This window comes from Ranitomeya variabilis, chromosome 2 (genome assembly GCF_051348905.1).
Source record: "Ranitomeya variabilis isolate aRanVar5 chromosome 2, aRanVar5.hap1, whole genome shotgun sequence".
NCBI classification, from domain to species: Eukaryota; Metazoa; Chordata; class Amphibia; order Anura; family Dendrobatidae; genus Ranitomeya; species Ranitomeya variabilis.
Window position 1 is genome coordinate 997,627,021 of NC_135233.1, and position 14,996 is coordinate 997,642,016.

Consider the following 14,996-nt stretch of genomic DNA (forward strand, 5'->3'; position numbering starts at 1 on the left):
TCACAAGTGTCTCTGGCCCCACATCCAAGGAACATATAGACAAGTGATGTTCTGCAAGCAGATATTTTCAAGTAGGTCTCTGGGATCAAAGAAAAACCATGATGAACCAGATGCCCTGGGATGAGAGGTAACTATTTCCTATGAAGCGGCAAGGTCTTATAAGGAGAGGAGCATAAACCACTCCGGCTCTAATTCGGCTTTTCTGAAGAGGAGGCAGACATCAAGTGCCATTATCTGGATGACAACCAAGCAAAGAAGTCGCTGATCTTAGTAGCTGGCGGTTCTTGTAGTACTAGGGAGCCCTAGAACGGAGGGCTGTACGTACCTTCATACCCAGAGCGGACCCTCTCTGCCAACAGTACACAGCACATGTGCTCCGCAGCGCTCTCCGCAGTCCGTACACGGAGCAGAGATGGTGTCAGGCGGAAAGGGTGATAAGATGCTTCCTTCCGAGACTCGCGCCCACAGCTGAAAAGCAGATAAAGAAACCATTTTATGGAAAACCCACAAACCTTATCCAGATAACTAACCTAAAAATGGGAACTACTTCCAAAAAGAATACAGTAGTTCTTGCTTTTACCTGAAGAACAGCGCCATCCTCATTTGTAGGATGCGTCTGGTATTACAGCTCAGCTCCATACAAGTAAATTAAAACATCATTCAGAGGTGGAAAATCTTTATCATTATATGAAACTCTCAGCTGTATATGTAAAATGATCAGAAGAGACCACCCCCCTAAGGGTCTTTTCACATCACATTAGAGCCGCCCGCCTCAGCGGGGGTGTACATTAAGAGCTCGGCGTGATCAATGCTACTAGAAAACGCAGAGCGTGGCCTCCATTGCCTAGAGGCTCCTGTACTCACGGCATTTATACGTGGACAAACCCTCTAGGTATATAAAGCATATGAAATCACCATAGCAACCAATCACCTAAGTTTTTTTCTTTTTCAATAGAAAAGTAAAAATTAAATTCTGTTATAGATTTATACTATTTAAGTTTTGTGTTGGCGCCATCCTCGCCGCGGGCGCAGACTGAGATCTTAGAAGTCTCCAGGAAAATGTCGCCGGCGGCTGCGCATGCATAGATTGCTCAGTGCAACTGGCGTTATTTTATTGAAGCCCACCATTAGTCCCTGTCGCAGGTGGCGCTTGTACAGACTGATCTAGCGGTGGGCTTCAGTAAAATGGCGCTGGTGGCAATGAGCAACCTGGGCATGCACAGCCGCCAGCGCCATTTTCCTACAGACTTCCAAAAGCTCAATCTGCGCAAGTGCCACCCTCGGGTAGGATGGTGCGAAAATGTAAATAAGGAAGAAGAAAAGACACCCAGACACAGGGAGGGGACGTTACAAAGCTGAAGAGCCCACCCAGGGTCCTGCCCCGATACACCGAGATAAGAATACAAGAAAACTTCAAACAAGGATTAAAGAAGCTCCGCAAAACCGATTTCTTTAACTTAACCCATAGTTTTTGTTTCTTTTTCGATAAACCATTTTGTGACAGTCCTAAAAGCATAACAGTCGTTTTAAATTTTAGTTCATATATTAATAGTCCACGTGAAAAGACGCAACTTTGCAACATATCTAATCAAAGAAATTTGCTTCTTTTTGATCGGTTAGTATTAAAATTCTCAATTCTGATATAAAATCTGTATTCAGTGAAGACTTTCCCATTACTGAGATAGGAGACGGGAGCAGCTACCGATGAGATTCTATGCAGGTAGGATGGAGAGGAGGGAGGAGCTCTGTCTGTAGCTCCTCCCACCTACATAGAAGCTCATGGGCAGCCGCACTCATCTCCTGTCTCACTAATGGGAAAGTCATCACTGAATACAGATATTACATCAGAATTGAGAATTTTGATACTGACTGATTAATTCTTGCAGAAAAAGAAGAAGATTTCTCTGATAAGATATGTTACAAAGTTGCTTATTTTCATGTGAACTATTTATTTATGGAATAAAAATTAAAGACGGAGGATACTCTTTAAGCTTTCTGTATGTTATGGGTCATTAATTATTAAGCCATGGTGCACACCTCTCACCTTTAGACTTAAATGGCCATGTCAGTAATAAACTTGTATAGCCAACCTTACAAGGAGCCTCGGGGATGTCGACTGTTCTTGGCAGATTAGCAGTCACATTAGAGGAAGGCATCTGCTTTGTATTAAGGTCACACATATCCAGCACAGGAACAACTTGTACTCAACAAATCATTTCTGAGTGGAAGCCTATTATTTTTATACAACATTGCACAATGATAGATGGAAACTATAAAAAAAAAAAAAAAGGAATGAAAGTTCCAAAAAATTATGCATATTGTATATATGATGTAAAATTCTTCAACTTTCTCATATAGATTGCATATTAAGCTTCTCATGGTTTTCAGCTTCTGGTCCTGTCAGAAGCTGTCAACCGCCCCAAAAAATAAAAATAATAATTGAAAAATAAAAAAAAAATAATAATAAAAAAAAAATCGCAAAAGCCTTTAAAATGCGGCACTTGCCCACCGCCTGCACGTGTCACATCCAAAACCTAAGCAAGTGCTCATCACATAGATCAGAGATCCCCCCAACCTGTGACTGGGGTTGACCATAATGAGTTGCTCTTGGCGCGTTAGTACCAGGCCTAGCACACCGCTATGTAGAGCAGGACTGCAGATGGTGACTTTGGCGAGTGGTCCCTCACAGAAGAGCAGATCTGGATGTGCATAGACTGGCCTTACAGTTGGAGAGATAAATTTAAAAAAAAGTGTTGTCCACTACTCAGACTACGCCATCTCAATCAGCATGTTCGCCCTGAGTAAAATAACACTTATACTAGCCTCCGATGCTGTTCCAGCAGTGTATACACTCGCTCTCCCGGGGCTGGCGTCACATTCTAATGTCAAGAAATTCCTGCAGCCAATCAGCGCTGGCTTCTCTCACCTCTCCTTCAGACAAATGAAGACATTAAGAGACAGTCAGCGCTGCGGCTGGCCTCTCACTTTCTCTTGTTATTTGATTCTTCCATAGGCAGAGTGTGAAGTCAGCATTTATTGGCTGCAGGACTCAGGTGACATAATGTGACGTGAGCCCCGAGAGAGTGAGTGCTGACACTGCTGGAACAGCACCGGAGTAGAGTAGACGTGTTCATTTTACTAGGGGCAAATATGCTGATTAAGATAGTGTTGTGAAGTAGTAGACAACTCCTTTAAGTAAATTTTAAGCTGAACATTGGATGATACTGCCAGATAGGGGGATTTCCACTACTAGGACAACCCCTTTTCAATCTGAATGTTTGCCCCAGTTAAAATAGAAAACACTTCTACTCACCTCCGATGCCAGCATCGTTCTAGCGCTCACATCACAATGTTCGGTCACGGGAGCCGGCTTTACTGTCCCCACCTTCAGACATATAAGGTATCAAGAGGAAGCCAGGGCTGCGCTCACCACCTCCTGATTACTTATACATCCCAAGGCAGAGACAGTTATGCACGCTCTGATTGGGCGTAAGGCTCGAGTAACGTAGCACACTCAGGTGAGCCCTGGGAACCCAAGTGCCGACAATGCTGGAATGGCGCAGGCACCAGAAGACAACGTAAACGGTTTCATTTTAACAGGAGCAAATACTCAGATTGAGAAGGGACTGTCCTAGTAGTGAACTTCCCCTTTAAAGCTGGATGCAATACCGTGGTGGGAGTGCTTGATGCAAGAATTCCAAATGAGGGCAAGGTGGAAACCCCTGAATGCAAGTACTCTGCCTTTGTGCGGTGTCTGCGGGGAAGCTTGGACTGTCAGTCATAATACAGATAATGGGGGCTCCGGACCCCCTCTCAAAGCTGAATTTGGCTCTCAAGGTAAGAAAATGTTGGGGGATCACAGACAGACGATTAGTCTGTGGATCGGTCATTCAAATGCTACTCCGAGATAGGGAACCATAACCTAATGTTAAACCTGCTCTAGGTTCTGTTCACATGTTGCATTTTTGCTGCGTTTTTATTTTAATGCAAATTTTAAGCTGCGTTTTTAGGACACTGCAGCAGGTCACTTCTTTCAGGGTTTTTGTAGAGTCTTTTTTTTTTTTTTCACCCAATGAAAGCAATGAGCAAGAGCAAAAACAGTTAAAAAAAAAAAAAAAAGCAGGTATCAGATTTTGCTGAGTTTTTAGTGCAGAAAACTCAGCATCATGTTTTTTGGGGGGCAGTGAACTGTATCAGCATGCACAAGAGACAAATGTGCAGCAAATAGGCAGCAAAACCTGCTTTTTGTAAACAGCTTTTTTTTACTGCCAAGAAAGCAGGTTTTGGCTGCAGAGGAAAATGAAACAAAAAATGCAATGTGTGAACATAGCCTAAATCTGGCCATGGATGTTGCAGTCACCAAATCATCAATTAAATATCACGGTCTGTTATCAATTAGCATTTGCTGCCTACCATGAGCGCTCCTCTGTGATTCTTGTAACAATCAGAACTTACAACAAATAAATTAGGGCTGACATGGATGACTGATTCCTGGCAGGAGAGGATCCCCTAGTCCTGAGTATAATACTTGGATAACCTCATTTTGCCCACACATAACTAATAAGTGCTAGAACACTTTCTGCACATTTTCTTCTGCTCAGTCATTTAGTAACTAAAATATCAGACCCAATCATCGGCTGCTGCCATGTGCAAGAAGCACTTGGATGTCAATGGCGTCTTGTGACTGTAAGAGGCCTGTACACAGCACGGATTGCCCGCATCAAAGCATCCATTGTCAGACAGCGGCCGAGTCATTCATGAGTCAGAGCGCAATGTGGGAGATCCATTCATAACATTCATCAGCTAGTAAAGCAGCTGCTCGTTTCTTTTTCTCATTTTACTGAGTTTTTTAAGAATTACTGTGTTTTTATTGATACATTTATTTTCATGTGTAAAATGGTTTACTGAGAGGAATGGTGTCTAGGTTCAGGCATTGTATAGATTTATAGTATGTAATGATTTTTTTAAATAATAGTTTACTGGAATACTTAAAAGGCCCATACATCTGACCAACATTCTGGGGCCCATCAGACCTGTCAGACTCTAATTAGGTCACTGAATTGAAGGGAGTGTGACTGTAGGATCAGACGATTTGATGGCTACACATACGCATACATAGGAAGTGTAGAGCCACAACTGGAAGGATAATCTTAATTTAGTCTTAATTTCAAAATGCGTTGGCATCTGGAGGTGAAAAATAAAATGTTTCTATTGGCTGACAGCCAAGAACCTATACTGACGTATTCAACTGATAAAGGAGCAGAGCTGGGTACAAACCTCACCTTCTCTTTATCTTCCAACCCAAAAAATGGATTCAAAAGATGTTGATTGGCTGCAAAGACAACCAATGGTCTAACGAAGGACCAAGACAACCAATGGTCTAACGAAGGACCAAGACAACCAATGGTCTAACGAAGGACCAAGACAACCAATGGTCTAACGAAGGACCAAGACAACCAATGGTCTAACAAAGGACCAAGACAACCAATGGTCTAACGAAGGACCAAGACAACCAATGGTCTAACGAAGGACCAAGACAACCAATGGTCTAACGAAGGACCAAGACAACCAATGGTCTAACAAAGGACCAAGACAACCAATGGTCTAACGAAGGACCAAGACAACCAATGGTCTAACGAAGGACCAAGACAACCAATGGTCTAACGAAGGACCAAGACAACCAATGGTCTAACAAAGGACTAAGACAACCAATGGTCTAACGAAGGACCAAGACAACCAATGATCTAACAAAGGACCAAGACAACCAATGGTCTAATGAAGGACCCCACATCTGCCATCTTAGTAATTACATTGACTGGACAATACACATGTACTGATGTCTATTACGGCAACAGTTTATACGATCACAGGCTGAAGCCCACAAGGGGAACTAAAAAATAAATGAAAAAAATAAAAATAAAACCTGAATATCACTTTGCTGTAGTTTTATTGACATTTAGATTATAAAATAATTGGAGAACTATATAGTAACAAAAAAGGCTACAAAAATTACAAAGAGCGACAATTCCAATAAAAGTCTGAAATTTTGCTCATATAAGTCCCCATATCAATTCTCTTGTGAAGCAGCGGTCAGTCACTAGTAGGATCGATCACTGGACTCATCTTATTCATTGAAATCCCTGCGATTTGTATGTATGCACGTTATATGGAATCTTTTCCAACAAACCCATATATATCGTTCTGCCCAGCTCCTCCTCTCTAGACTGCATGTACAATGTGGCAGGTTCCCTTCTAAAATGTCAATGGAAAAAAGGAACTGGATTAAAGATATATGCCACTAGGTAAAAAAAAAGTCCCAGCCACACAGAGCAGATCTCACAGCCACGTCACCCAGCTTTATAAGAAGTGCCTGCAGGTACACTTTCTGATTTCCTGCAGGAGCCGTAAATGAGAAAAATGTCACTACAGACTGTAAAAGTGGCAGAATTAGAAAGAATGCAGTCAGGGACATAGATACGAGATAATAAAATAATAATGTAATGCACTAAACTACTAAAGCATTGGGATACAAAATGCGCACTATTACCTGCTCCATACAGGATCATCTATCACAACCAACCATCTGAACTGTAATGTGAAGCTCAGGTTTACAGCCAAAGTACATAGCCGTCATAGACACTGATCATCAATGACACTGAAGCCACCAGCACCTCTTAGCCCCTGAGCTGAGGGGTCCCGTAGTATCTGGCATCGGTAGACCCTCCATCAGATTGAGCACTGGGACATAGATGTATGCATGTACTGTACTGGGGGTGGACGGGTGTCCCTGCGCTACCTACCATCGTCCTCAGGTGATGTGCACGCTCTACTATTACCTTTATTATTCATTCATTATTCATAACTGGACTATTGTCCGATTCGAGCTATTAGTTTAATGGCTTTACGGTCTAAGTGATATTGCCGTTAATGCTTCTTGCAACCTGCACTTTATAGCCCACCTGTATGTCTATATTTTCTGGTCAGGGTCACACCGTACCTTGGGCTTAGCATGATGATGGTGACATTCTTTGTCATCTTTTAGCCCTACTATGCACTGTTTGTCTGTTTTTTTATTGTGTTTTGTATCAATAAAGCGTTCTTATTATTGGATGCATGGTGCTCTCTTTTCCTATTTAAATGTACTGTATACTACATGGACATCGGGTCGCCTACCGGCACTGTTATAACCTCCCATTATACATCCATGCGCATTTGTATGGAGTTCGCCCATTTGCAGCTATAGTAGATGCCACTCTCCAGGGAAGGCTTTCTACAAGATTCTGGAGGGCGTTTGTGGGAGTTTGCCTAGCCGAGCATGAGGGTCAGATACTGGTGCCGGACGAGACTTTCTCACAGTCTCCGTTTTATTTCATCCCAAAGGTGTCGGATAGGGTTGAGGTCTGGGCTATGGTGGGGAAGAATTTGACTGTTCTGTACAAACTCCTGCAACTATGCCTTTATGGACCTTGCTTTGAGCGCTGGGGAGCAAAAAAGGGCTTCTCTAAACTTTTCCCACAAATTCGGAAGCACCAATAGTCTAAAATGACTTGGTTTACTAAAAGCATTAAGATTGTGACTTAATTGAAGGTAAAGAGCATGGGGCACGGCATGACAAACAACCCCATAGCAGTACCTCCTCCATTCTACTGGCATTCATCATACCCTGGCTTGTCTATCAGACGGCCAGGTTGATGAAACACACTTATGTCTCCACAGAGCACTTTTCCACTGCAGAGTCTAATGGCGGTGCACATCACACCACTTCATCCCACACTTGCATTGTGCTTGGTGATGTAAGGCTTGCATACAGCAGCTTAGCCATGGAAACCCATGCCATAAAGCTCTTCAGTAGTTTTTACTACTGATAAGGCCGTGGGAGATCTGTAGCTCTGCAGTTATGAGTCAGCAGAGCACAGGTGACTTTTACACACTATGCGCCTCCACACTCCGTGCCCTTGCTCTGGAATATTACCTGGTCTGCCACTTCATGACGAGTTCTGTGGTTCCTAAATAATTCCACTTATTACTGTCCCACACTGGAGTCCGTGCACTTTTTAGAATGAGCCCCTCTTTCACACGTTTGTAAGGGCAGACTGCATGGCATGGGGCTGGATTTCATAAACATGGGGCACTGGGACTGATTGAAAAACCTAAATTCGTTACTTGAGAGGCGCGTCCTAATACTTTTGTCCAAGGTGTATGCATACATGTATTTAGTAAGAAAGAAATTATCTTAACGAGCAAAGAACAACATAGAGTTTCTCACTACATTGTCACTATTGAAGTACGTAGGGTTCGGTGCACCTGTAAAATGCGTCCATGGTGCAGCTGCTAAGAAGCCGTCTCGCACCACAATGCAATAAGGAAGTCAAAAAATATTAACTTTTTTTGGCAACTAACTAGATGCGATTGCATTCACTTGCAATTTGCGATCCCATTTACTAACATATTGGTGCAATATGGAAGCAAAATTGTGCAATGTTTGGCTGCTTAATGTCTGTCATCAGCAAAGTCGCCATAGCTTACCCCTTCACCATTAGTAATTCATTGTTAATGGCCACAAGGTTTTTTGTTTCGAGGTGAATATATACCGTAATCTTTAGGACAATGGCTGCTTATTGGGGCTCCATGCTTACAGCTTACCTGATACGGCAGTAAAATGACTTATGTTCCAAACCATCCAGACATCCTGAATCTGAGAAAAGAAGGGAACAGTCAGATTTCAGAGTTGCAATGGTTTCTGCAGAAGCCAACCATGTGAAAAAGAATCGTTATAGACTGAGAAAGTGATTACCCATGTCTCATTGTCATGCCCCAATGTCCTGCTCCTTCTGCATCCAAGTTGCGTGATGCAGAGGTTTTGGGAGTGCAGTGATCAATCTAAACCACTATTACCTGCCCTGCGCTGTAACATAGGAAAAGCTTAGGCTTACTAATAAATGCCCTCGCCGATGCAGCGGCCATATTGGACCAAAAAGGAGCAGAACACCAATCTGAACAAAGGAGGAAGCAGAGGACGCCACGCACAGGAGAAATGTAGAGTCACTGTTCAGCCCCAAGCTGCAGGGGAGCTTCATCATGCCTACTAAGTGAAGCAACTTGGGAAACAAATCGCATATTAACGTCATTAGGCTCATTTTGGCTCAGTTTTTTCAAAAGATGGAACAGGGGAAAATATACCATTAGTGCAACTTGCACAAGGGAACAAGGGGTAAGGAGGCCCATAAAGCAGGTGGCATCGTGCATAATGATGAGAAATTGGCCCATATACAGTTCTTCCACAGGGGCTTTCTCCTGCCTGTGTCCGCCAGTGAGATGACGGTATATATATAGAAAGTGTTTCTGGTGTATGTGCTCACGAAGACAGAGTGACCTTTACACATTTCATTATGTCTACACACAAGCATGTCAGGTCTGCCAAAGTGCAATCAGCTAAAAAAACAGCAAATTATCCTGTAATCCAGGCACCAGCAAGTAACAGACCACTTGTTTTCTATTACACAGAATTATTAGAGGAGGTTTTTGTGCTGAGAAGTGTTGAATGCTCCCGACACAATCACCGAGCAGGACATGAGCTCAAGCTAGTCACTAACAGCGACCAAGAGCTGGTATTACACCTCCAAAACAATCCCACAGATTGCACCATGATATATAGGGATAGATATATATATATATATATATATATATATATATATATATATATATATATCTCATTTATGGATAACACCTTGGTGACATGTAGGATACACATCAGGATGAGAGGGACACAGCATGAAACAATTATTACATGGGTTGTTTCTTTAACATTGACAAAGAAACTAGGTCGTCTCAATGTTTTTGCTGACTGGGGCACTATAATACCTACTGATCAATAGTCTCACCTTAGACACATGATATGCAAAAAAATGTCTGGCAGATTTGGGTCCAACCTCTCCAAAGTGTGGGCCCTTAGCCCCATGGTGAATAGAGAGGTAAGTTAGGCTGTATTCTGAACGGCTATTGAAGAAAATGAAGAGTTCCTCATATGTGCATCAGTCTCTTCATTCAATGCACCATTAGGAAGGACAAGGCGTCATTCTCAAAATAGGTGTGGATCTGAGAGGTGGGACCCACAGCTGTTAAGATATTTAAGACATCACTTTTGTTTTTAAGATATGCAGTGACTAGACATAATTCACTGTATTGTGCACTACTGTAGATGATTTATTAGAGCACTGGGAGCTTAATTGTTTCTGCCTGGGAACCTCCCTCACACCTGTGACTCGCACAAGTGGTAAGCACACTACTCACTGCGGTCACCGCTCTCTGCTCTCGCCAGTATTGGGCTGTCTCATTGAGCTGCCTCTTGCAGCATTTCCAACACTGCTGCATCCTTCTGCTCTTGGCCAGTGTCCACCTGGCTTTATGGAGATGCATCCAGATTCTGGAGGAACTTAACCTCAATGTGTCCTGCAGAGGTTAGCTTCCCTGGCCTATGCCCAAACAGCAAGGGGTTTATTAGGCAGCTCCCTCTCATTACTCCTTGCCTGATTAAAGGTTCTAGTTCAAGTACTGTCTAGTTTCCTGGAAGGTGCTCTCTTGTATTAGCTCTCCTGTTTTCTGACCCAGCTAGTCTACTCCGATTTCTCCTCTCCTGACCTCGGCTTTGTATACTGAACCTGTGCAGCCTGCCCTGACCTGGGATTGTCTGACCACATCTTTTACCCACCTGTACCTTGTACCTGTGTCTCTGACCCTCCGGTCAGCTGCTGCAGACCCTGGGGACTGCTCTGGAGTGGTACCTGGTGGCTACCTGCAGCCAAGCCTAGCCTCACCATCCGAGGCTCTAGTGAAGACCCGGTAGTCACTTAGTTACGCCCCTCCAGGGTAAGCTCAGCCCGTGGCGCAGTGGGTCCACACCCACCGGCGTTACACTCTATTTACCTTCCTCATTCATTTGCATTAGGGTAACTATTATGGGTATGTGCGAACGGTTGGCGACATTATGATTGTGGCCTAACTTTTTTTTTTCTAGCTTTTAGGTGTGTTTATCTTTTTTGTTTTGAGCTTTTTCCTTTTAAGAATACTTTGCAATTGAAAAAACATTAGGATTCGGTTTTAGCACATTTATAGGAATAGATTTTTACATGATGCAAATGATTTTTCCAAAGGAAAAGGATACTGCCTAGGATTTTATTTTTCTGACTTCATTTTATCATTTTACTTTACCACCAAAGATTGGGAAAAGTTTGACACGTGAAAGATGAGTGTTCCTACTGCAGATAGCACCAATTATTATCACCTTAGACAAAAAAATTACATATCAAGATGATAGAGAAAGTGTCCGCTCACATCACTGGTCACCCTCCAACTGCACGAGGAGTGCAGACATATCTTACCAGGTCCACTGCACGTACTCCATGATGACAGCCTGTAGGGAGTAGTCGAGCTATAAAATACGCCAACATCTTGCGGTGCCAGAATCTCCACAAAGCGAACGTGGGAGAACAGCTCTGCACTGCAGCGCAGCACAATCGAGGCCTGCTCCGATATGTAAAGTATTCGCCCATTTACTAAGGAAACGGCCACAGCAAATACATCCTGTGTGCAAAGCGAGGCAGAACATTAAGGGTAGTCCAGGGACGGGAACAGCCAAAACAAACAAGATGGCAAAAGCGCAGAACATTTCAACATTTTCCTTGGCAGATTGCACGTTACAGACAGAATTAAGTTACATATAGAAGTTCAAGACTTAAATGCTACATCCCCTTTATCTCATTCATTTCCACATCCTCGCACAACATTATTTTAATAAAGCAGAATTTAGGATTTTACAAGTCAGTTTTTAAACAACGCACATGACTTTTCTATGAGGTCACAAATATTATAAGGTATGACCAAAAACATAAGGTACGGCAACACACCCAAACATCAGACTTATGCATTTACACACCTTTGAACCACATTTTTGCACTTCATACATTGAATTATAGAGATTATTCGGTCTAGAAAAGCTATCAAATTTCCAAATGGGGCATTCTGAGTCAATGAGGGGAAGGGTTCAAAATGGAAAATCACCATTTAAGCAACATATCCATGCATTAGATGGACAGGCCCATTGATTGCAATGCTTCATTTACCCTGTGGTGGCGCTGCAAGGAAAATGAGCACTTGCTGATGGCTTTCCCCACAGAAGACAGATGATTGCTGGGAGTCTTGGCAGTAAGAAGCTCCTTTGTCAGTCTTAGGGTATGAGCATACGTTCATTTTTCATGAAGCTTCATCTTCGGCATCCCATTGGTCATTTTTTTCACAACTTTTGAAGCAGTCAAAAGAAGCTTAAGAAGACTGCAGTGCATTATGTTCATTGTTTTTAGCACTTTTTAAAGCATATATTAGGCAGAATCAGCCTGAAAAAGATGCGGTAAGCGCAAACCAAATAAAATAGCTGATGTTAAATAATTGGCTCTGGGATCATCTCTTAAAGTTTATATATGACATAGTAAAATAGAGCTCAAAATGTCCACAAGCATTCTAAAGCAGGGGAGCACAACTTTTTGGGTCCGAACGCCACATTGGTAAATCCCAATCCTAACATAACAATGCGATCACACTGCCTCTATGGATTTTTTTTTTTTTTCCCTTTTGGCAATTATCTGTGATTAATTATTTTGTACTTAATAAAGTTTCTATCAAATACAATATGGGTATTTATGAAACATTAAATTCATGGCTTTAGAGTAAATTGTAGATATAGAATATCATTAATATAATAGAACTGGTCATCAGACTTTTCCTTATTACGGTAACTCCTGCCATTAAGAATTAATCACCACTATTTTTCCTTGGGAAAATCAGATTTACTGGAAGCTGGAAATATACTTTCATCACTTCCGGGCAGCAGTCATCGTGGTGGATCGGCATCACTGATCAGCCATTACTGTACTTTGTGTCCGTGGACCGCAATCACACCCACTGTTCTTACCTCCCGTCACACTCCGCACAAGCTGGATCTGACGTCAATCAAGGAATAAAGGTTAAACGTTTTAATTTCAGCTTATAGTTAATCGGTTTCCACAAGTACAAGTTCTAACACCCCATGGAGATGGTTACATAGCGGAAATCTCTGGTGACATGTTCCTTTTAAATATAAACAAATATACGCTCCAACGCTTTTCTCACCGTGTTCTTCTTTGTGAACTCCGCGGTAATGTTGGCGATGTCCTGAACCGTATAGCATGACAGGTCCTGGCTGTACGGGTGCTCATCATTAACCATCAGCAGCTGGTAGTAGTCCTCAATAGCTGCAGAACACAAGCGAACAGGTTAGCTCATCACTGCAGATATCCAGCCCAGTCCACCATTTGCCATTCATTGAAGTCCCATTTTTATTTTTGTGCCTTTTAGTATTTGTAGACTTTTTTTTTTTTGCTCCAAATTCCTCAAAATGGCTTATGTGGTTCCTGAATAAATACACAAAAGCCATTTATTTTTGTCTTGAACGTTTTTTTTTGCAAGTTTTCAGCACCAAAAGTCGCAACTCCTTTAAAAAGTTGAAGATGAACCAAATTGAGAACTACTCCACAGGGCAAAACAAAAAAATAAAATAAATAAAAAATGCAACATTGGGTAAAATCTGCATTTCATGAACCTGTATGAACTGTCTAAAACATCTGGATAAACACAGTAATTGAAGAAAAATATAAAAATTAAAAATTAAAGAAAGGAAGACTTAAAAAGAAACAACGAATTGAAAAGTGGCCTGAAAACCTTATGGAAAAGAAGGCGCAAAAAAAGGATCAAATTACTCCAGAAAAGTGGAGAAACAGCAATGATGAATTGGGGCCACTGTGCATGTGGACAATGTTATTTTTACAGATGAGCAGCACAGACCCTCGTTAGTGAAGTGCTACCCTCTCGTTGAGTACAGTCTAGTTTCTGACGGTATGGCTCTCCTGTCCGGAGCGGGGACGCCCTGTACCACGGTAGTGTGCATGGCCCCAGACACTAGTGCACACCACTCTAATGGCCGTGTCCAAGACTTGCTGAATGGTCAGACATGGGACTTCCAGGTGGCCACCTAAACTATGAAGAGCTATTTAGACGGCGTTCTTCGTTCTGGAGGGGAGTTTAGAAATTCATGGTGGCATTTAAAATCCTTTTATAAAAATGAAATCATGAATCTATATCAGAGAAACAACACTTAGAAAACATGACAGACCTCTTTTCAGACAATGACACATTAAGGATTGAAGCTCAATAATAACGTCCCCTTGTAGACCATGCACAGGGTCATACGGAGCTCCTTACCTTTCACCTGCTGGATGCAGTGCAGAGCGTAGCGTAATGAGGCCATTGTGCTGGATTTGCCCCTCGATTGCTTTTCTGGTGGCAGATAAGAGCGCAGTTCCTTGAGCATCTTCATGAGTTCCTTCTGAGTCTTGGCTTTTGCTGGCTGCTCACTACTACAAAAATAAGAAAAAAAAAATGCAGGCATCAGTGTCGACATTAGAAGACCATGACTTGGGAGTAGAAGGAGTGAAAGCTTCATGGAAAGCCATCACTAATGGTGACTTACCTATAGCCGCTAGTAGAGGGGTTGTGTTCAGAGTCCGCCATCATTAATGGAAACGTACTGGAGCTACAAGGAGGGGGCTGACAGTTTGAATACCTGGAAAATACAACAGGAAAAAAAAAAAAAACATTTTTAACAGAACATGAAAGTTATGAGGGTTTACAGGAAAAAAAAAAAAACACTCCGACAACACATTAATGAGCTTCCCCACCATTTAGGATCCATTCCTGGATTTGAGTGAAAAGTTGTGAAGGGGGCTGGCTGAGGAGCCAACTAGCAGCAGGTATTTTGCAGTTGAGCAAATACATCTGCAGTCCAGTGGCCATGTATATGGCTTCAAGACAAGAGCTTTGTAATCTTCCTCCTAAAAACTGGCACGATGTGAAGAGCTACCAGGATGGTGAGCAGACTGCAAACTATGTCCTACGTGGAATTGTTTTAA

The 14,996-nt window shown here is 42.4% G+C and overlaps 1 protein-coding gene across 5 annotated transcripts in view; it reads right to left on the reverse strand.

Annotated features, from left to right (window-relative positions):
• LOC143808448 (period circadian protein homolog 2-like) overlaps positions 1-14,996 on the reverse strand; it is a 114,412-nt gene that overhangs the window by 39,208 nt on the left and 60,208 nt on the right. For all 5 annotated transcript variants that reach the window (XM_077291131.1, XM_077291127.1, XM_077291129.1 and 2 more), the window contains 6 exons: positions 14,558-14,650; positions 14,290-14,444; positions 13,162-13,283; positions 11,379-11,580; positions 8,644-8,695; positions 326-468 (listed from right to left, as the gene is read on the reverse strand). In XM_077291131.1, coding sequence (XP_077147246.1) covers positions 326-468; positions 8,644-8,695; positions 11,379-11,580; positions 13,162-13,283; positions 14,290-14,444; positions 14,558-14,601 — 718 coding nt within the window. In that variant the 5' untranslated portion in view covers positions 14,602-14,650. The remainder of the gene's footprint in view (positions 1-325; positions 469-8,643; positions 8,696-11,378; positions 11,581-13,161; positions 13,284-14,289; positions 14,445-14,557; positions 14,651-14,996) is intronic.